Source organism: Acanthisitta chloris, unplaced genomic scaffold (genome assembly GCF_000695815.1).
Source record: "Acanthisitta chloris isolate BGI_N310 unplaced genomic scaffold, ASM69581v1 scaffold12759, whole genome shotgun sequence".
Classification (NCBI taxonomy): Eukaryota; Metazoa; Chordata; class Aves; order Passeriformes; family Acanthisittidae; genus Acanthisitta; species Acanthisitta chloris.
In genome coordinates this window covers 10,416-33,261 of record NW_008690907.1, presented here as the reverse complement: position 1 = coordinate 33,261, position 22,846 = coordinate 10,416, and the positions used below count along the sequence as shown (strand labels likewise).

The 22,846-nt window shown below is 36.8% G+C and overlaps 1 protein-coding gene across 1 annotated transcript in view; it reads right to left on the bottom strand.

Moving 5' to 3' along the window:
• The window catches only part of FER (fer (fps/fes related) tyrosine kinase), a gene marked incomplete at its 3' end in the record, with an annotated part of 98,944 nt that extends 79,600 nt beyond the window's left edge, over positions 1-19,344 (bottom strand). Inside the window, exons 1-4 of the mRNA XM_009082014.1 lie at positions 19,254-19,344; positions 13,948-14,207; positions 11,196-11,369; positions 7,459-7,558 (exon numbers count right to left, since the gene is read on the bottom strand). Coding sequence (XP_009080262.1) covers positions 7,459-7,558; positions 11,196-11,369; positions 13,948-14,154 — 481 coding nt within the window. The remainder of the gene's footprint in view (positions 1-7,458; positions 7,559-11,195; positions 11,370-13,947; positions 14,208-19,253) is intronic.
• Positions 19,345-22,846: the final 3,502 nt, after the last annotated feature.

Below are 22,846 nucleotides of genomic sequence, written 5' to 3'. Positions count from 1 at the left end.
GGAGTTGGCCTTTACATGAGAGAGCAGCTGGAGTACACAAAGCTCTGAGTAGGGATGGATGAGGAGAAACAGAGTTTATGGGTTAAGATTGAAATGAGGACAGGCAAAGTCCAAAGAAAATGAGGGAAAAAAAGGGGGAGAATGAAGAATTTTCCCTTTTTATTTGCCTTTTTTTTTTTTTTTTTTTTTTTTAATGAAGCAACATTCCTCCCTTGAGAAAGCATGCAGATCTTCAGCATATAGTAATGTTTTGGACAGAAGAGAAACTTTTACTCTTGGTCTGCTTTGGAATTTTTGATTTTTGTAAATACCAGCACTAAGCTATAAAGCCATCAGCATATATAGTGATCTACTATACATTTCTCAATATTTTTGACTGCAGTTTTCCAACTAATTTCCCAGAACTACATTTATCTTGCCATCTATGTATTTTTCAGTATTTTCAATAACAGAGGTTATTTCTGAATATTTTGCTGTCTCCATATTGGTTATTACATCAATAAGAAACCTCCCATATAGTCACTTCCTTATTTATTTCAACTTTGGAGACACATTTTCACAGAGCATTATTTAATTGTGCCTGGAAAAGAATACTCCATTACATTATTTGTTTACACTATGCTACTGAACGCATTGTTTATACTTATGAATGAGATGGCCATGGCTTCAAACAGGCCCTCTTCTAACAACACATTTTTTTTAAAACAGTAAAATATTTATACATTAAAGAATCATAAAGCTTGACTCAACTGCTCCCACAAACTGGAAGTGGAGCAAATCCTGGTGGGATCTCAACATTCACTTTCTCTCAAGCAAGTTTTAACAAGGACTAAGTACTTAAATTACAACAAATAATTTAAAAAGTTAGATATGACAGAAAAAAAAAAAGACTACCCTTATATATCAAGCTAACCTAACTATTTATATTTATTGATTCCTAATACTAAAGAATATGTTGCACAACTTACAGTAAGTAAGTTTTGGCCCATTTCTTTTACAAAGATTTCCTTACAGTTTGTTCAATGCCCCAGAACTTCATCACTCAATAGGAAAGACACAGCTTGTAGAACGTCCTTTGTAATTATTATCCTATATTACCCATTTAACTGATTTTGAGATCTTTCCAACACCAGTTGGTCCTTAAATGCAGTATTTCATAGTATAATGCTAAAGACATCTAAATATCATAGGTGATTATAAAAATTTATCACACGACAGATCTTACTGTTTCCAAGAAAACCACCAGTGACACAACTTTTGAAGTATTCAGATTCCCATACTGAGAATGACTTCACTTCCACAAGGACAGGATAGTATAAGATATTCTAGTGAACAGACTTACAATGATCATCTAGTCCAACTGCCTGACCAATTCACAGCTGACCAAAAAATAAAGCATGTTGTGGAGGGCATTGTCCAAATGCCTGTTAAGTACTGACAGGCTGGGAGCATTGACCACCTCTCTAGGAAACCTGTTGCAGGGTTCAACCACTCTCTTGGCAAAGAAAAGTTTCCTGATGTCAAGTTTGGACGTTCCCTGATGCAGCTCTGAGCTGTTTCCAGGCATCCTGTCACTGGATCCCAGGAATGAGATCCGCACCTCCCTCTCTACCTCCTCTCCTTAGAAAGCTGCAGAGAGCAATGAGGTCACCCCTCAGCCTCCTTTTCTCTAAACTAGACAAACCAGAGTCCTCGGCAGCTGACCAGAATCTTCAGCTGCTCCTCCACAGTACATGCTTTCTAGCCCTTCCACCAGCTTAGTTGCCCTCCTCTCGATGCATTCAAGAACATTCATATCCTTCTTAAATTGTGGGGCCCATAACTGCACATAGTGCTCCAAGTAAGGCCTCACCAACACTAAATACAGTGGGATAATCCTCTCTGCTGACTATCTGATTGTGCTGGGTTTGATGCACCCCAGGATGAGGTTTGCCCTCCTGCTGACTGATGTGGAGCCTGTTGACCACTAGCACCCCAGATTCTTTTCTGCAAGGCTGCTCTCCAACCACCCTGCTTCCAATTCAGGCTTTTGCCTAGAACTTTTAAAATATTCCTATATATTATATTTATTTTTATGCAAATTTTAATTTTTTTATGCAAACATCTGCAACTAGGATGGCTTTGACTGTTAGTTCTGTCTCAACAAGCACACTCAGAAACTTAGTGAGTGACCAGCCTTATCATAACTCTGCAAATCAAGAGAGGCAAACACAGTGCTCTTAATTAACACAGGTTTCACAAGACCAAAGTCACAAAGATAGACAGAAGGAAGACAGGATCTTCATGCTCAGTCTCTAAGGTCTATTTTCTCTTTATGTCTTGTAAGAGGCCTACATAAATGGGTTTCTTCAACAAATAAAATTACCCACTCCCTCCTCCATTTAGCTTATTTCTGAGAAGTGGATAAGAAGTTTTTCCCAGTCCTTACTTAACAAATCAATGACTGCAAAAAATAGCTAGTTTTCTAATGGGGAAAAAACTCTTAGAGAATACCAGACCTAAACATCTGAGTTAAGAATTAGTTAGGCAAAGTTATCTGCTTAATGTCAGGGTAAGCAAATAACATAGCATAAAACTAGCAAAAATGAATGTATAATTTAATTGAACTGCTGTCAGATGTTTGAGCTATGAAACACCTCTAGTAAGTTCTGTCAGACCTATGCATGCTGGTCTGTGAGGATAGCACATCCTGAGACTGCATGTCTATGTTAAGTGGAAACAATATGCCCAAGCTGGACCCACACTCCACCAGAAGTCACTGAGGTCTCTTGGCTCTGCACTCCCCATAGTTTCCTGCTCTAGAAACTTCATTTCACACAGAAGAAACAACCCTACCCCTTCCGAGCATTGGTATTATCTATGAGCTGAAACACTTAAAATAAAGTATGAATTTGAAATCCATGCAGTTTGCTGACCTCTGTGAATAAGAGAGACCAGTTCAGCCAGTCTTACCTGTTTTGTCTTAATGTAAGAGTTTCTGTCAAAATCAAGCTCAAAAAATAACCCACTAAGTATTTCCCATATCTCGGCAACTACAGGCAGCACATGCCACCAGGAAATGTAGGTGTGCAATAACAACTTTAGAGGCGTCTCAGAATGAATGCACCAGCCACCTAATAAGTATTTTCAGGCCACTCAGCTATTACAACAAATAGTAGAACAATAATTTAATTTAATGAAAGTTTTTTTAACACCTCCCTTATTTATCATAGGTATAGCTTATTCTGTTGTGCAACTTCAGTATTAACCATGGAAGTCACGTCCATTCTTAAGCATTAAATCACAGGAGTTGCAGGGATCAGAAAACATTCTTCCAGCACATGCAATGTTGCGTAATGTGCTGGGTCTAAAATTAATATTTCTAGCCTCCTCTAAATCACAATGTTGTCAGGAAACACAAGGCTACAGAAATCTGGTACAATATTTTTTATGCTGCTTTAGCAGCATAAAATTAAATTATGATATTAAGTACTTAGAATCAATGTATTTTTCTTCTACTATTTACTTCAGATCTATCATGTCACATAAGAATGTTGCAACATAGTGTCTACATTCAATCAGTAATGTACCAGTAATAAGAATACAATAAACACCTGTAACAAATGTGTTTACATGAAAACTGTATTTTTTGTAGGATTATGTTGCACTAAAATTCAGTATGAACCTCCCAAAGCTACACTGACTCTATTCCAACTTGCAATATTAACTAACATAAGAGCAAGTGTTTCACATTTAAACATTAACACCAAAATCAGCTCAAAAAATAGATGAAAAATTTTAAGAATTAATGCTTTTACTTTTTAAAACAATGTAAGGAAAAGAGTAAATAATTGTTTCTTATTTCATGTCGTCATCTTATCCTTATTTATATAGCAACGAGTAGTATTTAATCAAAAAAGTCAAGGATGAAAACACTTGAAACCCCCGCAGACACACTTAGTAGAGATATACAGTTCCACAGAAAGAAAAAATAATTGTGCAAACAGCAAACTTAAGGGGAAGCAACTACTGATACAATCAAATAAATGGGATTCCAACTCTAATGAAACATCACACTTGATATTTACGACTGTCCTACAGTCTCCACTTTCTCTTCTTAACACATTATTTACAAAACTATTTTAGAAGCTTTGTGACTTCTTCAGCCAAACAATGCCTTTTCCATTTGGCACAAATTTTGGCTTGATGTGTTTTTCTGTAGCAGCAACATCAACATAACACATTCTAATTACCTTATTGCTCAGCATCACTGATCAGCACAGCACTGTAGACTCAGACACACAGTGTTGTTTTGGACTGCTGTTGTAAGATGTTTACGCCATCCTTTCTCAATATCACACGCCCAAAGATTTCACAGGGCTGTCCGTTACATTATATAAAAACAATCTAAAAAGTTTTTATCTTGTGTTTTGCTCCAATGACCCCTGCATGCCCTATGACTCCAATATGTCCCAGTGACCCAAATCTGCAAAGGAACATGGAGCGTGTTCCCCGTACATATTTCGTGGAGGTTTTTTAACAAAACTTTCCTATTCAGGAGCAACTATTTTAGTCAATTTATCCACAGAGAAACAAAACCAAAGAATGCCTAAGGTTCAAGTGGCAGCCAAGATGCAGTGGTGCACTCCACAAGACAACTGCCCCACTGCTCCCCTTGATACACAAGCAGCAGCAGTGCTAGAGGAGAGTTCCCCAGAACAGCTTCTAGGCCAGAATCTCAGACACTCATCTTTCTCCAGTCCTGGAGAGCACAAAGTCTTCCATAATGGAGCTCCTGCATCCTTCAGAAAGCAGTTCCCTTTTCCTTACTAAAAAAACTATCCAAAAATACCCACCAGCTGCCTTACCCATTGCCCTAATGCAAACAGTGCCTGTAACTAACCAGTATCATTAGTCAGTCCTTAACACTTACCCTTCTTTCCAATGTTTCTCTTAGTGGTTTCAGAAAAAAGTGCAAAGACCTGGAACCCTGCATTAAAGTATCAACACATTGATTCCAAGTGACTGTCCACTTAACTCGTGCAAGAAACAAAAATCCATATCTACCTGAGACTACTTTCTGGCTGTGGAAAATCATAGCATCACTGTCCACTGTATATATCTTTGCCAGTCTTTACCCTGTGTCTAGTCCAAAATTTGGTATCACTTTTAACAACTCAACCAGAAAACAGGGAAACAATTCTTCTCACAAGCTAGACAACCACTTCTACCTCCTTAACTAGCAGCTCTAGCAAACTTACTCTGTCTGGCTTTGCTGTTCCAAAACAAAACAGAAAAATGTCACTAAATCTCAAAATCACCACAGCTGCAAACCAGACATTTCTCAGTCATTACTCTGTTTGGGTTTCATTCTTTTCCCGTGGGCCAGCTTGTACAGGTGCTGCATGAATTCAACATGCACAAGTCAAGGGGTGAAGATAAAACTTCATGTCCTAAAGAGTATGTGCCCATTCGGCTCCAGAGAGGCAAGGCCAGTCACTATTTTAGAGAGCTAGCTTTCCAAAGGAACAGGCTGTTTATAATAGCATTTTGCACAAGTTGACCAGGACTAGTTATTTTAAATCATTCTTGCAAGAGCTGGTAGACGAAGATTTTCATTCTTTTATTTAACAGAATGTTTTTCAGCTTATTTTCAATACCTGGTTATGCCCTCCCAATGTTCTAGTAAGCACTGTTCCTTTCCTTGTTTCCAATAAATCTTGAAATACTGAAAAACCGAAACAGTTTGGATATTAGCTAAAGTGGTACTTCTTAACTGCACATAATTTCAATAAGCACTGCTTACTGAATAATGAATAGCCTGGAATAATGAAGCATTACAATTTTAAGACTTCCCTAGCTTTTCACTTCACAAACCAGTTTAACAACTTCTGGGCTCAGAAACGCTATGAAAATACCATGGCTTAAAAATATTCAAACAACTCAGCTGACCTGCAGCTGATACACAACTATAATAGCTCATCAACTACACAAGTATTTGTAAACAAGAACACAGCCTGAGATATAACAGGGGAGAAGTATTCTGCAACTTTTGGGAGAAAATCCTGCAACATTTTTATGGAGGTTAATGTATGTCAAAAAAGATTCATAGTAAGATTTTAGGAGAAGGGAAATTAGGTATGAATTGTAATAAGACAAACATTAAATGGAAGCCTGAAAAAGAAGGCCAAAGTAAACCACAGGAGATAAGTGCCTTAAAAGCGGTTTGGGCTGTCTATCTAAAGAAATATTAATTCAGTTAATCAAAACCACATCAAAACATCACAGCTGCTGATGGCCAAAACACTCTTATTTCAAAGAGAATGTTTGGTGCTTCAGGAATGGAGAATAATCAGACTTGTAACAGAAACACAGGATAAGACAGGAACAAAAAAATCATACTAAGATCAGAGCACCCTATTATATTTGCCATGTTACATATTTGATATGTACATATTTCAATGTTAAGTAGTTACTTAGAGATAAACCAAGCAACCAAATTAAAGTTACATGTAGAAAACAGGGAACTGGATGAAAGGAACAGCTGAGTGTACATTTACATTTTTAAGTTACTAAGATCGGTACGAGAGAAAAAAAGTTGATGCTGAACAGGGCTGATTATAACTTCTCTTATCCTCTGCTATTTTGCTATTACATTCACATTCATTCACCTACTACTCCAAATTTTAAACAAATTTGGTAAGAAACAAGCTTTCTCTCTGCAATCATAGCTACTATAATGCTCTGCGAAATATACTACAACAGAAGGACAGAAACTGTCATTTTAGGCAGCTGTACAGAAGCTTAAAGATGGATCTTAGAATTACAGTTATATACTGCCATTCAATTAATTTTCACGAAAGAAAGAAAATATCTTAGAAAGGAGTCTTCAATGCATCTTTAGGAGCAATTATTAGCAAGATATTTCAATAAATAATAGAACAAAGGCTCTCCTTTATCTAATCCTTCAAGCACAATTCAATAAGAATCAAATCCATGCAGATTGGATACATCATTCCATAAAGGAACAATCTCAATTAAATCAAATTTGACTCTTTTGCTTAAGACTGGCAAAGGTCAGATCTGTTACACAGGCAAGAATTGATGCTGATGCCACTGCAGCAACCATAATAGGTCAGAGACAAGTAGTAGGCTGCAGCTACAACCAGGTGAGACAGTTTTGCAACCCAACTCACTTGCCACTACCAACAATTCATTTGAGCTATTTTAGATTTCAAATACATTCAGTAAAGGAATAATAAAAGAACTTAAAAGGATCACCATTTATATTAAAAGGCAGCCTATCCTTTATTTTATGAATTTTAAAAAGAGTAACACCAAGTACACATGATGACAATTAATGAGCTTTTACATTGTGATTGAGCTGCTCAAAATACAAATATTATCCTGTTTCACTGTAAGAGTTTTGGCAGGTTTGAAAAAGGCACTAATAAATAGACAAAATTAAGTCAGTCATACCTTTAGCCACAGCTTCTTTATACTTTTCTTTGGCAGAATTTACTTCTTTTATTAGTTGTCTATAGCTAGATTTTAGTTTCTCTAGTTCTGTCTTTGTAACCTATAAAAAACCCAGAAATATAAAAATCATTAATAACACTTATTATCAACATATAAAAAACCCTCATAGCATTAGTGAAAGAGAATTAACAGGATTCATTTTCCAAAATAAGGATGATACCACTTTCAGTGGCTTGAGATAATCTTAATAGGATGTTATATGGTACAATTACATGGTACAAATTACATGGTGCAAAATCAAAATCAATGAAAGCATGGAAGCAAATAAGAGGCTTGAAACAGAGATCCCTATACATATCAGAGTATTTAAAAATATGTTTAGGAAATTCAGTTAATCATAAACACTATTCAATTTCAAGGGAAAACAACATCAAAAAGTCATTTAATAAATCAAACTAGACGAAAACATCCTATGCATAGGAAGGAAATCCTTTAGCACCTAAAATAATGAAAACAAGCTAGAAGAATCTTTACTTATTATACTTAATACAAATTACTTTGCAACAGCAATTATGCATGAACCAATCTCTCTGTTGTAAAACCTAAATCCTTAAAACAGAAAAGAAACAAAACCAAGCAGACAAAAACCTAAACAAAAACCCAAAACCACAGACAAACAAACAAAAAACCTCTGCAGTGAAACACAGCACTGAAGAATCTTTTTGCAGAGGAAGCACTACAATGAACCTGACATTTTCAGCCAAAAACTAAAATAAAGTTGTCTCATTCATTCGCTGTGTGACAAAACTAGTGCACTGTTCAGAAATAATCCCAAATCATGAGCAGGCAAACAAAAGCTAATAACAAACCAGCCACCAAAACACCAAAAAATGTATAATAAAGAAATAAATATAAAATAAAATAAAATCTCAGACAAAAAAAAAACAGAAGAAAAATACACTCCCAATGGGAAATCATGGAAGAGAAATATATTTTAACCAAAGTGCTCCCCTAAATGAATATGCAGAAAGAAAAGTCCATTCTACAGCACAATAGTTCCTCTTGCAGCCAGCGTGAAGAAGGCTGGAGTTCACAATTTTCCCTTTTTTTCCATGAGGCAAGGGGCAGGTAACTTTCACCCTCAAAAACATCTGGAAACTTATTGAAATTCCTTAGAAGAGCCAATTAAGTGCTATCTACAGTTTCTATTTCTGGCCCAATTGTGCAAAGGTTTAATTTACATGCAGAAATTTTTTCTCCAGATCGATCTCATATACTCATCCCATATTTCTACACACAGTAAATTATATTAACAACTGCTGTTATTATACACTAATAAAGGTGGTACAGGAAAAACAGCTTTGTGACAAACTTACATTATAATGACATCATGAGAAATGGAGAAAAAGATGAAATTAGGAGTAGTGAATACAATTAAAACACAATAACACAAACTGCTTCTCTTACAGAAAACTGAAAAAGAAAAGGCCACTTGCATTATGAAACAGTATCTATTTTACTGATTCTTAGACTGTGTTCTCCCAACAGACAAAACCAACACTGAGAGCCCATCTGGTCCTTAAGGAACTAAGATGGTCAAGGATTATCAGAAATTCAGTTTTTATTTCACGAAGTCTTGCCCACCTAACTAGCATAGTACTCCACTTTTTTGCCTCCAAATTGCACGAAGAAAGAAAACATATGCAATATCTCAATAGAAACTGGAATAAACCTACAAGGTACAAGTCCTACATTTGTGTGAAAGATGTGTCCTTCGCTGTCCTTAAGAATTTTTCCAAAAAGACTCCTTATCTTAAAGGTATCTAGAATAAGGAACAATGACACATGTGCATGTCACTTAAACACATTCTTCTGCCACCGTATCTTAAAAATATTAGCTGCACAGACAATGTTCATGAAGTTTGGATACATATATTGGGAAATAATTAGCATTTTACTTCTGTGTGCAACAAAAGCAGAAATAATACCACAGAACATGAGAAGTACAAGTACTTTGAATTTCAGGGAATCATTCTGTAAGTGCTCCAGGTACACAATACCCTTGAATAAACAATGTCAGCTAAGAATAGCAGAAGGTGTCCTATGTAACCAGAATGCTATTCAAATATTTCTTTGGAAAATCAGTAAGTGAAAAAACTGAACAAAACCAACCCAACCCAAAAAACAAACAAACAAACAAAAAAAAAGAAACCAAACAAAAAAAAAAAACCAAAAAAAAAAAAACAACACACCACAAAAACCAAACACCCACACCAACACAAACCCAAAAAAAAAACCCCCAAAAAAACAAAAGCAACAACAACAACGACAAAAACAAACCAAACAAAAGAACACCTAAAAAACACTACCACCCCAAACAACACCATAGGCTTCTTCACCAGGATGCAAAATATTTTCATGGCTATGCGGCCCATAATTAATGAAAATCAATGTGGTTTGTAATTAGTCATTTGGTGATTGCTCAATTTGCACTATGTTTTTTTTAAAAAGCCTCATTTTAAAAGACAGTTTTATTACAGTTTTATTAGAATTTAACCCAGTAACACTAAAAAAAAATCATTTTGCATATATTCTTTTAGAAGTATACATGAGTTTCCAGCAGTCTGCTCCATCTAGCCTCTCTTTCGTATGTTTCTTTCTTTTTCTATTTCTGCAATTCTCTATTACTTGTATTATTTCTAACATGTGCTACCATTTTTCCTCTTCTTCCATCCTGACTAATTTCAGATTTACCAATCCATAAGGAGCTGTAAGTGATTATCTGGCTTGGAAATTTTATCAGAAAATGATAGCCTACTGACAATGCATCAAAATATATGTACTCCTCATAGTCAATACCTGGGGAAGATTCCAAGATCCTAGCATATTATGAAAGCAGTCTTTTTAGAGACAATGTATTTATCTTAATATATGTTTAGTTTAAACACAGAATAGCTTCAAGTCCTTGAAACTGGCCCAACAATCTTTTATTCTTTAGTCCATGACAGTTGTACTGCATTACTCAGATCTTAATTTTAATTAAGCTACTCCAAATCCCAAATTCTCTGATGGAAGCAAGAAGAAACAGTGCTTTGCCCTCTCTCAGCAGACTTGTCAGACTAACTATCTGATTTGTGACATTTGCAGTTAAACTTCTCCCACAGTATCTGAATGAAACTGTGATTTCTGTCAGGTTTACTGACTAGATACAGCACTTTGAACATAAGTAGGACAGCTGACATGTAATGGAAAAGGCCCTGAAGAGTCCCATCTCCAAACAATCAACGTTTGGTTTATACTTGATTCATATTTTAGAATAGGGACCAGAATCCTGTCTCTACCCAAAACAGTCTGGACTGTCAAGAGCACTCATTAACAAAAGTTTACAGCGCCCTGGTCCCAGGAATGTCAAGAGTGGAATGAGAACAGGAAGAGAGATGAAATAGAGAAGTGTCACACAGACTTATCCTCTACTGGAACAAGAGCATTTTCCATGCTATTAGTCAATAGAAGTTCATATAGAATAAGGCCTTCTATCTCTGCCTTGCCAGCTAGCAGGAGAGAAAAGCTGTGTAGGAACAAACTAAAATTTAAATTTGGCAATCTATGTATCACACACCGCTTCTTTTACCACAGCACAAACAAAACCAGAGCAACTTAAAAGTCCACTCTCAATTCATTACTTTTTAAACATATAAAATTATAATCAACTTTTAAAGCACAGATGAATAAAATACCTTGTACATCTCTGCTTCAATTTGTTGATGAACGCCTACAAAACTCTTCTTAACTTGCTGCTTATCCTTAATCATCATTGTAAGCCTATGCAAAGGCCCAGAATTAAGATCTTCTGCATGTGTCTTCATTATTTTGCTCAGCTGTTCCGTTTGCTGTACCACGAGCAACCAAGACTATTAAAAGAAGTCAGAACACAAAAACACTTACTTCAGCTTAAAAATAACCAAACAATTAACACAAGCTGTGGGAGAAGATGCGCCACTATTTAAAACATTTCAGTAAAAAACTAATTTTAAACTTACACAAATTCATTTGAGATCCTCTTGCAACAGCAAAACCATGCCTCTAACTTACTAAATCATAAAAAAGCACCAGAAACAAAAATACAATAACTGCATGTTCACCCTTCAGCACTGTCCTAGTACTTGTGAACACCAAAGAAAGCATCACAGCATTGTTTTAAAAATACATCCCCAACACCGGTGACAACCATGTTGCCACATCCTTTTTCACCCTGTTTCCTAGCCACAGTTACTGTGTTCAAGCTGACCTCTCTGCCCTTGTCTAAATATCTCACAGGAATACACATTTGAGTGGTTATGGTTTAAAAAGATACCACTACATCAGCTGCTTCACATAACCGACAGCATCAGTCAGGCCATCACTATCAAAGCACAAGGTGCTAAAAAGTTAAGAGACACGAGCAGTTAATCATCTGCCTTAGTAACCCAACACAGAATCACAGAATGGGTAGGAAGGGACCTTAAAGATCATTTTAATATACAGGCATTTTACACCTTAGGAGATGTAAGACACTAGATTTATGTCCCATAATATTTGCATCATACTTTGATTGTGTAAAATGTCAGGAAGAGAGAAAACTTATCATGAAACAGTAAAGTAAATTACATTTGATTGAGATGAGCAAATTATTCAATAATTCAGACATTTTAACTGCCAAACCCCATAAGATAACGTTTCAACACACAACTTTAAAATTCAGGGTGTTGATGAAACTTGAAGGCAGGGCTATACAAAAGATCTGTCTTAATTTTTGCTGTTATCTAAAGATGTAGAAATCAGGGACAGGACTTCAGTGAAAAATGGAACAAAACCAATGCTGAACAATCAACCTGAGTGTCTAGGTCCAAAACAAGATTTCAAAATGTGACACACAAGTCTCTTCTTTTCAAGACAAAAAGAGCATGTCTTAAGTCTGACCATCTGCTTTTTGAAATTTATTTGGTCACAGGAAGTGTCCACGTCACTAACATGAAGCATCCTAGACTGAGGGTCTACACGAAGGTTAAGGGTTGTTGATACCTTATATTGCTAAATACTCTGATGCCAAGGCTCCTTTAGTGTTCCAGCCCTTATCTGTTTTGCTGCCTAAAAGAATTGCGAGACATTTAGCTAGCACTAAGAGCACTATGAGCAATTCTACTGAGGCAGCAATAGCAAGATTAGTCATATCATTAATAATTCTAAATAAAACTTTGGGAATTAACAGTAGAGAGTTTGAAGAAAATACATGGCATCTGCCAATCTTAAGCTAAAGACAATGCTTTAATGTCTACTTACAAAAATCATCACAACTTTAATAGCAATGTCTGTAACAACTGTGTGTAAGAAACATAATTGGGTGACAAGCATTTCAGATACACTACCAAAACAACACAGAAAGGGAAAAAAAAAGCAGTGTTTCAATAGACAAGAATTATTGTGGGGGAGGGAACAGCAACAGAACGTGTCATCAATAAACACTGTGCAGTGCTACTTTTGAGGCAGCTGAAGCAGCACAGCTATGGCAGCACAGCTTTCAAGTCACACACACTGTCACTTTAATCCAGTATAAATCTAGGCTGCTGCACAAGGAGCAGTCCTGTTCCTAATGCTATGCCACAGCCAGTATTCAAGCAGCCTCCCCATAAAACCACTACATAAAAACTGCTTTGTCTAAAATTTAACTTGACCCAAAAAGGGTGTTTTCCTGCAGAGAGAAGATCAGGATTCATGCCAGACTGAAGGGACTGTGTAATCACTGCAATAGCACAAGGGCCAGGAATTGAATAGGCTATTAAATCAGAGTAGTTTTATTTTTTTTCTCAGGAGGGAATCCAAGTCAGGATTAAAACTTTCAAACAGGTGATATAGGAAGTTTGCTTCCTCGGGACGTTTACTGGACTTGCTTTAAATCTGAAAATTGGTAATTTGGAGGAAGGACAGCCTTACCTTTATAAAAAGTCAACACAGTTACTTGAAATGGGATACATAATAACTTCATAATTATGAGAAACATGTTGGATTAATGTTTTGTTTTTACAACAGATGCAACAGTGTGAATAACAGCTGGAACGCTAGGCTTTGCCTTGATTTCCTGGCATTTTTCTATTTCTGTCACAAATTATATATAACATAAACAATAGTTCCTATGTAACAGTCTTAAAATAAAAGCTTGCTATAGCATACTCTATTTTCAAAACACTAAACAAAGCAGCAGGCACAACCCAGGAATGTAAAATACTGAATTTCAAAAATCAGGATTCTAGTTCAGTTATCATTTTCAAAGCAAGGCTAGAGCTCAACTTCTGCATATTCCACTGAAGAACTAAAAGGAGCCCATTTCAACTACTTTGGTAACATTAACTCTCAAGAATCTGAATGAACAGGAATCCAACTCAAACCAAACCAAAATAAATCCAGCACTGTTATTTCCAAGGATATTCTAAGTTCAAAATACTTCAGACTTACCTTGGACACATTGCTGATATAATCCAATTGACAAGTGCTCTCTTTATCTACTTGGTTACAAAGATTCTGTAAAGTGGAGGCATACTCCTTATCACTTTTTACTCGCATTACCATAAATTTCTTCACTGTTTCCAGCAATCGTAGTTCCCAGTCTTGCAGTTTTAATAAAGCATCATGAGAATACTTCAGGTCACCTCCAAACCCCATTTTTTAAGGCACTATATACCACACAGGGGGAAAATACAGGCTCTTCACCACATCTGAAAGGAGAACAAGACTGATGAGACAATTACCAAAAGAAAAACTTATAGTGAGACAAAGAGAAACTATTAATGTCTAAACCCAGACATAACTTAATTGTAAGATTAACCACATACATATACCTCTTTAATATAAACTGAAAGGAGGGTCAGAGGACTGTCTAGAACACCTATCTATGACTGGAAGAGAGTTCAGGCTTAGAACTATTCTCCAGTTTCCATTTCTGCAAAAACGTACTAGGGCCTAGAGTGTGAGGTAAAACATAGCAGCATCTAAGACAAAAACTAAATCCCAATCTACGTATTTAGTCAAGTATAGCTGACAGTATCTCCATACAAGAGCTGCAAACTGCAATTTTCCACTCCTGGAGACCTGAGCATTTGTTTCCACTGTTTATTGTCCTAAGAGCACAAAAAAATCCAAATAATCCACCAGCTCTCAGTCACTGCCCTGTGGGAAATGGATAACTAGTTAGAAGCTACTTTGCTCCTAACCTGTGTTAGCAGGCCATTAAACTTGCAGATTCAATCTCCCAGAAATCAGAAAACATCCCAAATCAGGTTTTCCATGCAACCATACGTTGGTCCCCTGAGACACACATTAGGGCAGAGTTCACATGATTTTCCTCTAAGACAGTCCAATATTATTGTACCTATTTGACATAATTTGATAAACAGGTGCCTTATGAAATCCTGTAACACAACTGGAAGTCAAAGACACCTGTCAGAGTCAGCTCTGAAACACCTGAATCTGATGCTGACAAACATGCAGTCATATCATGTAAGACTTGAACCAGACATATGAGTAATTTCCAAGCACACTTGCATAAGTTTTGCAATGCAAAATGCAATGCTGAACTTTCTTTTCTGTGTACACACCAACAACCTGTTCCTATACTAATCAGCTTCAAACTAGGTGAGACAAACTTACATAAACTGCAACTCTGCCTCGAGACTGCAGTGCAGCCACAGCCTATATACAGTTTATTCACTAATTCCTGCACTCCAGCAAAGTCTTAGCTCTTTTCAACACAGAAGTACCCATTTCTTCACAGGCTTTCCATTATCACTTAAATTAGCAGAGTGTTTCGCAAACATTAACAGATTTATCTTCCTAACAGCCTATTGAGGGAAGTAGGACTGATAATCTTATTTTACAACAAAAACTGAGACAGATAAACTAATGTCAACACTGTACCAGCTAATAATGGTTGGTATGTACAAGGCTTAAAACAAGACTTTTGAGAGTGCCTAGCATTTTTAGCATATTAGGTATTCAAAAAAAATAAAAATGTTATTGACTTTAGTTACCTCATAAAATTTCAGAAGATATTGCAAACCAGAGCCTTGAGCAATCTCTGAAATAAGCTTCATGTACTACACATTTATTCTTAGAACACAAACCACTACACAACAAAACAACGACCTGATAAAGAAAACAAGAACAGTGCCACATTACTATGCACCTACACAATCACAGGTAAGTTAAGGTTGTATGAGTAACTTTAAACCTATAGCAAGTTCTCATAAGCTCTTTAATTTGAAGCTGTGTATTTCAGTCAGAATTCTTGCTGATGGCTAGTTCAGTCATAAACAGCAACAGTAAATAATTCATGTTGTCTGCATTTATAAAGGATGAACTATGTCATTATTAGTAATATTAATGATAATATTTCAGTAGTTAAAATTTAGGAGCAGACTTGCAAAAACACAAACACTTCAGTAAGACGAACGAAAGAAGAAAACTTTAAAGCTCCTGTGATTTTTGGACCTGGATCCACGTTTGTGATTTTTCATTTTTCTCCTAACCCATTTTAGTACATTATCTAACTATCCTAGAACATTAGCTATGAGAAAAGATTGTGTCTGTTTTCTTTCATTTTGGATTCAAAAGAGATGGGAACTGAGTCTCACAATGAAGTCTGGCCTTGTGCTATGAGAAAAGTGATGGCTTGGTTGCTTTTACTCTAACCTCTGTTTTTCACCAAGAGGCAGGATGGCAAGAGATGGAGGAAATACTCTCAGTATACGATATTGCAATCTGCTTCTAGTGACTTACTGTGGAGCCATAAGATTACAAAAATCAATAGAACAAAAGACACAACAATATCCCACTCCAGCCTGCTAAGCCTCTCTTTACTAATCAGAATTTTTCCAATTACACTATTAGATGCCTGAGTACATAGGGCAAAACTGTACACATATTGGACTCAGGTCTTTGTTTCAATGTTTCATAGAAGCAGTACAGTAAAAATTTGTTTTGCCAAACAGATAAAACTCTGGTTTGCTAAGACTAACAAGCATAAAGACTCAGAACTGTTGATTCCCAAATGGGTAAGCCAGTCACCATGCGACTTCCATGTAAATTAAGAGAATGCTCCATCAAGACATCCAGCAAAACTCAAATGCTTTATTGTGGAGGCACAGAAGTGGTGAAAAAGTATTCAAGACCTAATCCACTAAACTGTCAATAAGATAAAACCCAAAAGCTTACACTTAAAACCACTTTTAATTTTTTCATGCTTTTTAACATTTCGAAACAACCAAAACCAGTACAGAACACACAGTCACTTAAATCAAAACTGTAAGTTTTACCAAATACATGAACATGCAATCTGATTTTCCAACACTCTTAAAAAGCCCAAGCACATTTCAAAAGGCAACGTTCAAAGAGACCTTGCACCAATACAGACAGGTATTTTTCCAAGTTGGATACCTCCCTGCTTAGTGTGCACAGATGACTTGACAGCTGCCCTACAGAGTCAGACCAAAAGAACAGAATACTTCAGTTGGAAGGGAGATACAATGATCATCTAGGCACAATGATCCATTTAGATCAGCCCTCTGTCTCCAGCCAGGGCACCAAAAGATGTTTAAGGACAGCAAACAAGCTGGGCTGCCATCTGTGGTGTGATGCTCCTTGTGCTTCCCCATGTTCACAGCCACCGGATTATGGAAGAAATGCTAATATTCTCTTTTTTCGGCTTTACAATACAACATTTAAATGTTCACACTGAACTTGGAAGACAAAGACAGATTTCCAAGCATTTTGCAACCACCAGCTACTAGCAAACTTGCTACTGCAGCAAAACCTGAACCCGGAAAAAATTTAATGTGGAACCAGTATGAGATATGGTGAGTTTGAGACACAAATATACTTTCCATGCTAATGTTGAAAAGATGTACATACAGTGTGAAAGATAATTGGGGGCAAAAAAAGTCTTTCTTAAAATAAACATGGAAGAATATTTTACCTTAAAGGAAGAAACAGAGATGGCATCACATTTTAAAGCAGCTACATGGAGAACTGATAACAAGCAGGATAAGCTAAATTCACACAGAAAAACCTTCAGAAATTGCTTACTCTTACTGTGAAGAGATCTCTTTTACTTCTGGTAGATACCTATGAGGTTTATCTCTTTTTCCACATGTGAATAATGCTTGCATAATTTGACATGCCAGTGAAGTCTCAAACTGATTTCTAGCATGTTTTGTAAAAGCAATAAAATCCCAGTAGCATCAGATAAGACACATGGATTTCAGTTAGTTTATTTTTTTTTTAAATTATTCTGGAATGTAAGGGGGGGTAAATTACTAAAAAAATATTTGGTAAGAGTAAAATATGTCTCATAGACAACTGCAAGAGAGTCACTCTCAAAACAACAAACTAATCACTCTCAGGAAGCAAACATTCAATGTACATTTTAATAATGTACTGTGAATGAGCAACCAGATGTCAAAGAGTTCTAAATTTAAGCAGATTACTGAAGACAGTTTATAGCTTGTCTCAATCACTACTGCAGAGGTTCAGTAAACTTCCAAACAAAGGAATGTTAAATTTTGTCAGCCTAACAGTGAAAAGCCTCGATTACAGTCATGCAATTCTTCAATACTGTAACACTCCCCTCAGCAAACAAAGTCAATAGCAAAGCATTAGTAGACTTCCCGGATTCCAGCAACAACTCTGAACAAAGTTTTCACAGCCAATCTACATTTAATTCAAGACTGCAATCTATCTGTGACACATGAGAGTGGCCAAGCTGTGTCAAATCACAGGTGCTTTGTGTCTGACACTGACTGAAATCAGGGGAGCAGGGAAGAACAGAGTATGTACAAAGCAATACTTTCACAGGATGCTCTCCTACCCTTCCAACAACCGGTGCCTTCTGCTACATATTGCCATGAACTATATCCAAGACTATGATTGCTAATCTTAAAATAATGGTGGATCCATATGCATCAGTTAGAACTTGTAGTTTCACAGTACCAATGACAAGGTAAGGATCTAGTAAGCCACAAACCCTGATGCACATCTTGCACCTTGTTAAATTCAGAGCAGGAAAGCACAGCACAGATCTCCATGAAGAGGAATATGGAACGTGCACGGCATCACAGTCACTCTTGACACGCTGTCAGTAACCGTGCTCCTAAATCTGCATGAGCTCCACATCATATACAACACAGCATGACTCATATTTTGCACACATTTTTCTATAAACATTAAGTATACGTCAAAATCAGAACAGAAAGATAATTTGGATTCAAGAAACAAATCCTCAAACTCAAGGCTGTACTGATTTTAAAGCAATTTTGTAATAGGTTATCAATTTGTTAGGCCATCTCAATTTCTGAATGTGAGGTTTATAGTAGTTATGTTCCATTGAAATAATAAAATTAATTATTTTTACCTCTCCATCCACACCTTATATAAAAATTAGACTACTAAACAATTGACATTTCTGTTAAGTGTAGGATCTGTTCCTGGAATGTACAAGACCATGAAACAAAAAACACATGCTCTACCTACCATATGTTTACACTAAACATGTATCCAGAAGATTATCTACATATGCATTTGATGAGAAATGTATGCAACATGAGCTTGCAAAATAAATGCTTCCACAGATATAACCAGCAACCTGAAGTGGTAACATAAGCTAGCTTGATTATTTCAAAACTCATTTGAAATACTAGTCCACTCAAAGCAAAACAGGCAGCTCATTTTCAGAAATGCTTTTCTACAAAACGTACCTTAAATTCACACACCTTAAAAATTTTCCTCCAGAAATCTTCCTTAGTCCACTTTTCTTATGTCAGCAGCTACTTCTTCTGATTTTCACTTTCTGAAATAACCTTTCTGGGAAATCTGCAAAGGAAAAGCATATAAAACCTTTCGTTACCTTCGCAGCATTTTAAAATACATTGCAAAACTTAAACTTAGGTAAGTTGTTTTGCATTTTCAGATTATTACTAGAAACCAGATTTTTTTCAAAAGGAGATAGAGTTCAGGAAAATCAACAGAGCAGACTTCCCAAAGGACTGCAAGTATGCTATCACCTCATACACACAGTTTTGAGTGAAGAAATAATTTTGTCTCTACACTTGTAACAGAAGATTATTTTCAAAGTTGTTGGAATTTCTAATGACATGGTATAGTAGCTGGAAATAATGTCAGTTATTTCTGAACCTCGCCTTTGATAAAACAAAAAATGGAAACCATTAACAAGGAAAATGAAAGCATGGAAGACCAAAATTTGTTACATAAAAGACAAAGTTAGTAATGTTATTTTCTCTAGGGTGGATTCAAACAAGTGGCAACATGATAAAGGGACCAATCATGACATGTAGATTTCTCATACAGCTTCAATTACTCCAGTATCTAGAACAGTAAGAGGTGAAGAAATTAGGATGACTGCAGCATGGACATTTCATGTTCTAACTCTGGACTGCAATCTAGGTGAAGCAAACTGACACAGAAAGCTGGGCCTTTGAGAGCTATATTTTTCAAAAAAAAATATAAAATATAAAAACTAGTAAGAAACAGGTTTTGCATACAGCTTACAAGTGCAAGGTATACTGTATAATCTACATCTGGATCCATGTTAAGTATTCACTCACAATCTCACAGTAGAATATCCAACTTTAGATGAGACATTCAATCTTAGTTTAGCAATGCCCTTGCAAGAAAAGACTCATTGAGCAAAACTGGAAGATAGACACAGTGTGCAAGGGTAAAGAAAAGAGAACTACTTCCATGATCTCCATTGTTTAAATCAAAGCACTGATCATGGACACGTTTATAAAATTTTATGCAAGGATAGTCTTAGTTCATATTCAAGCAGGCATTATTTAGCTTTCTAGCTACTTAGTGACATTCTTGAAACAAAGCACTGCCGAATATAAACACAAAACTTCCATTCTCCATGACCAAAAATAGAAAAGACTAAGTGATGCTGACATTCAGTCATGGCAAAGGAACAGCAGCTATGCAAGCAGATACAAAACTAGGGGAAAAAATGCAGGAAGCTAAAGCATTACAAAATTGGCCACATGTTTGAAAAACAGGTATAAAATCACTTGTTTCTAAGTTGCAAAGCCCAAGGGAAAGTCTTCACTAGCAAAAAAATTGTAAGCAGGAGCAAAACATTATGGCAAATTTGGCTCCAGTCTTCCCTTCATAAATACAAACCAGGTGGCAACACCAAAATATCACTGGACAGGAATCCTCATTCAAATGGGACTCATGAAAGTAGAACACATGCTACCAGCACCACCTGGGCACATTCAGATTTCAAGCAGATGTTAAAGAATTGCATGTGCTAAAATGAAGCCCTTATGAAAATTCCAGTTATTAAATGAAACAACAGATTGGAACCACTTAAACACAAACAAGTTGTATCTTCAGAACACACCTTTGGGGTTCTTTTAAGGACTACTCTATCACATATGTTAGAATGGAGAATGTTGATTCTCAATATAAAAATAAAATGTAAACCCAACTTTTCTTCACAATTTCAATAACTACTGACTTTTTATCTACGTGTGTATTTTCTTCTGCATACAGGTGTAGTGGGTTAAACCTGGCTGGATGCCAGGGACCCACCAAAGTTACTCTATCACTCCCCTTCTCAGCCGGACAGGGGAGAGAGAATATAATAAAAAGTTCGTGAGTTGAGAGAAGCACAGGAACGGATTGCTCATCAAACACTATCACAGGCAGAACAGACTCAGACTGGAGAAATTAAGTGAATTAATTACCAATCAATATCAGAGCAGGATAATGAGAAAACGTATCTTAAAAATACCCTGTCCCCACCACTCCCCCCTTCCCAGGTCCCCTTCCATGCACGGAGGGGGAACAGTCTGCTCCTGGCTCCTCTCTACACGGGTCCACAGGTCCCTGCCAGGAGCCTGATCCAGCACAGGATTTCCCACAGCTTCACAGACTCCTTTGGCCATCCATCTGCTCCAGTATGTGTCCTCCATACCCGCAGGTGTAGAGATCTACACCCCATTATCCTCCATGGGCTGGAGGGACAGCTGCTTCACCATGGGCTGCAGGGGAACCTCTGCTCCAGTGCCTGGAGCACCTCCTTCACATCCTTCTCCACTGACCCTGATGTCTCCAGATTTTCCTCTCACATATTCTCACTCCTCTCTTCTCTGGCCACAATTACATCTGTGCAATAACTTTTTTTCCTTCTTAAATATGTTACCACAGAGGGACTAGTATCTTCTCTGATTGGGTCAGCCTTGGCCAGTGGTGGGTCCATCTTGGAGCTGACCAGCATGGGCTCTGTCTGACAAGGACAAAGCTTCTAGCAGCTTCTCACAGAAGCCACCCCTGTAGCACACCCCCACAACCAAAACCTGCCCATGCAAACCCAGTACATCAGGTCATGAGTAGACTTTAAAACTGGTAATACAAGTCCAATACTGGTCTAATTGATAGGCGTATACTAGCTTGTATACAGGAAAGCATAATGAAAGCTTTCCAGTGAACTGTACAACCATTTGTCAGAGAGCAGTAAAATGTTACAAACTCCCGTTGCTATTTCTGAGCTCAAACATACCAGAACCTGATAGTTACTGACAGCTCAATGCAGTAATCCACCAGATAACAAAGATATAAAAGACAGAATTGTAAGAAGATAAGGACAGAGCAGAAAAGCTAGATCTGTTGTCTTCTGAAATTACTACCAAGACAGTGAAAGCCAATCCTCCACCAGACCTATTCAGACTGAGGATATATAAGGCATTCTCTCAAAATGAAGCATCAGAGAAGTATTTAAAAACATCACATTAATATAACATTCACCAGAGTCAGATGCTATTGAGCTTTAAAGCTTCTTATCAACTATGAAATTGCAAAATTATTAATTATGCAAAATCTCAGGCTTAAGGTGACCTAAGTAAAGAGGAATGGAGAGTGGAAAATACATCACATTTTTTTCAAAGGTGACAAGGCAATTAGGATAACTACAATGAAGATAGTCTGACTTCCATGCTGGACAAGGTGGTCAAAATAATTCTTAAGAAAAAAACAACAACACAGGTTCTGTAGAAGAAAATCATTATTCACAACTTGAAGAACTCTTTGAAGGAATCAAGGACCCTGTGGAAAAAGGTGTTGGAAGTGGTAATGCACAAAAGGCTTCTAAAAAGTTAATATGAAGGTGTAGAGAACTGAAGACCTTGCACAATAAGATTTAAGAGACAAAGAATGACGAGGGAGAGAGTCAGAAGACTCACCAGAATCTGTGCCAGGACTTGGGCTGCTGCTCAGAATGGTCACCTGCCTAACTGACATTCCAGAAGCATCTGTGCTTTATACAAAATTATTATAAGCAATCAAAACT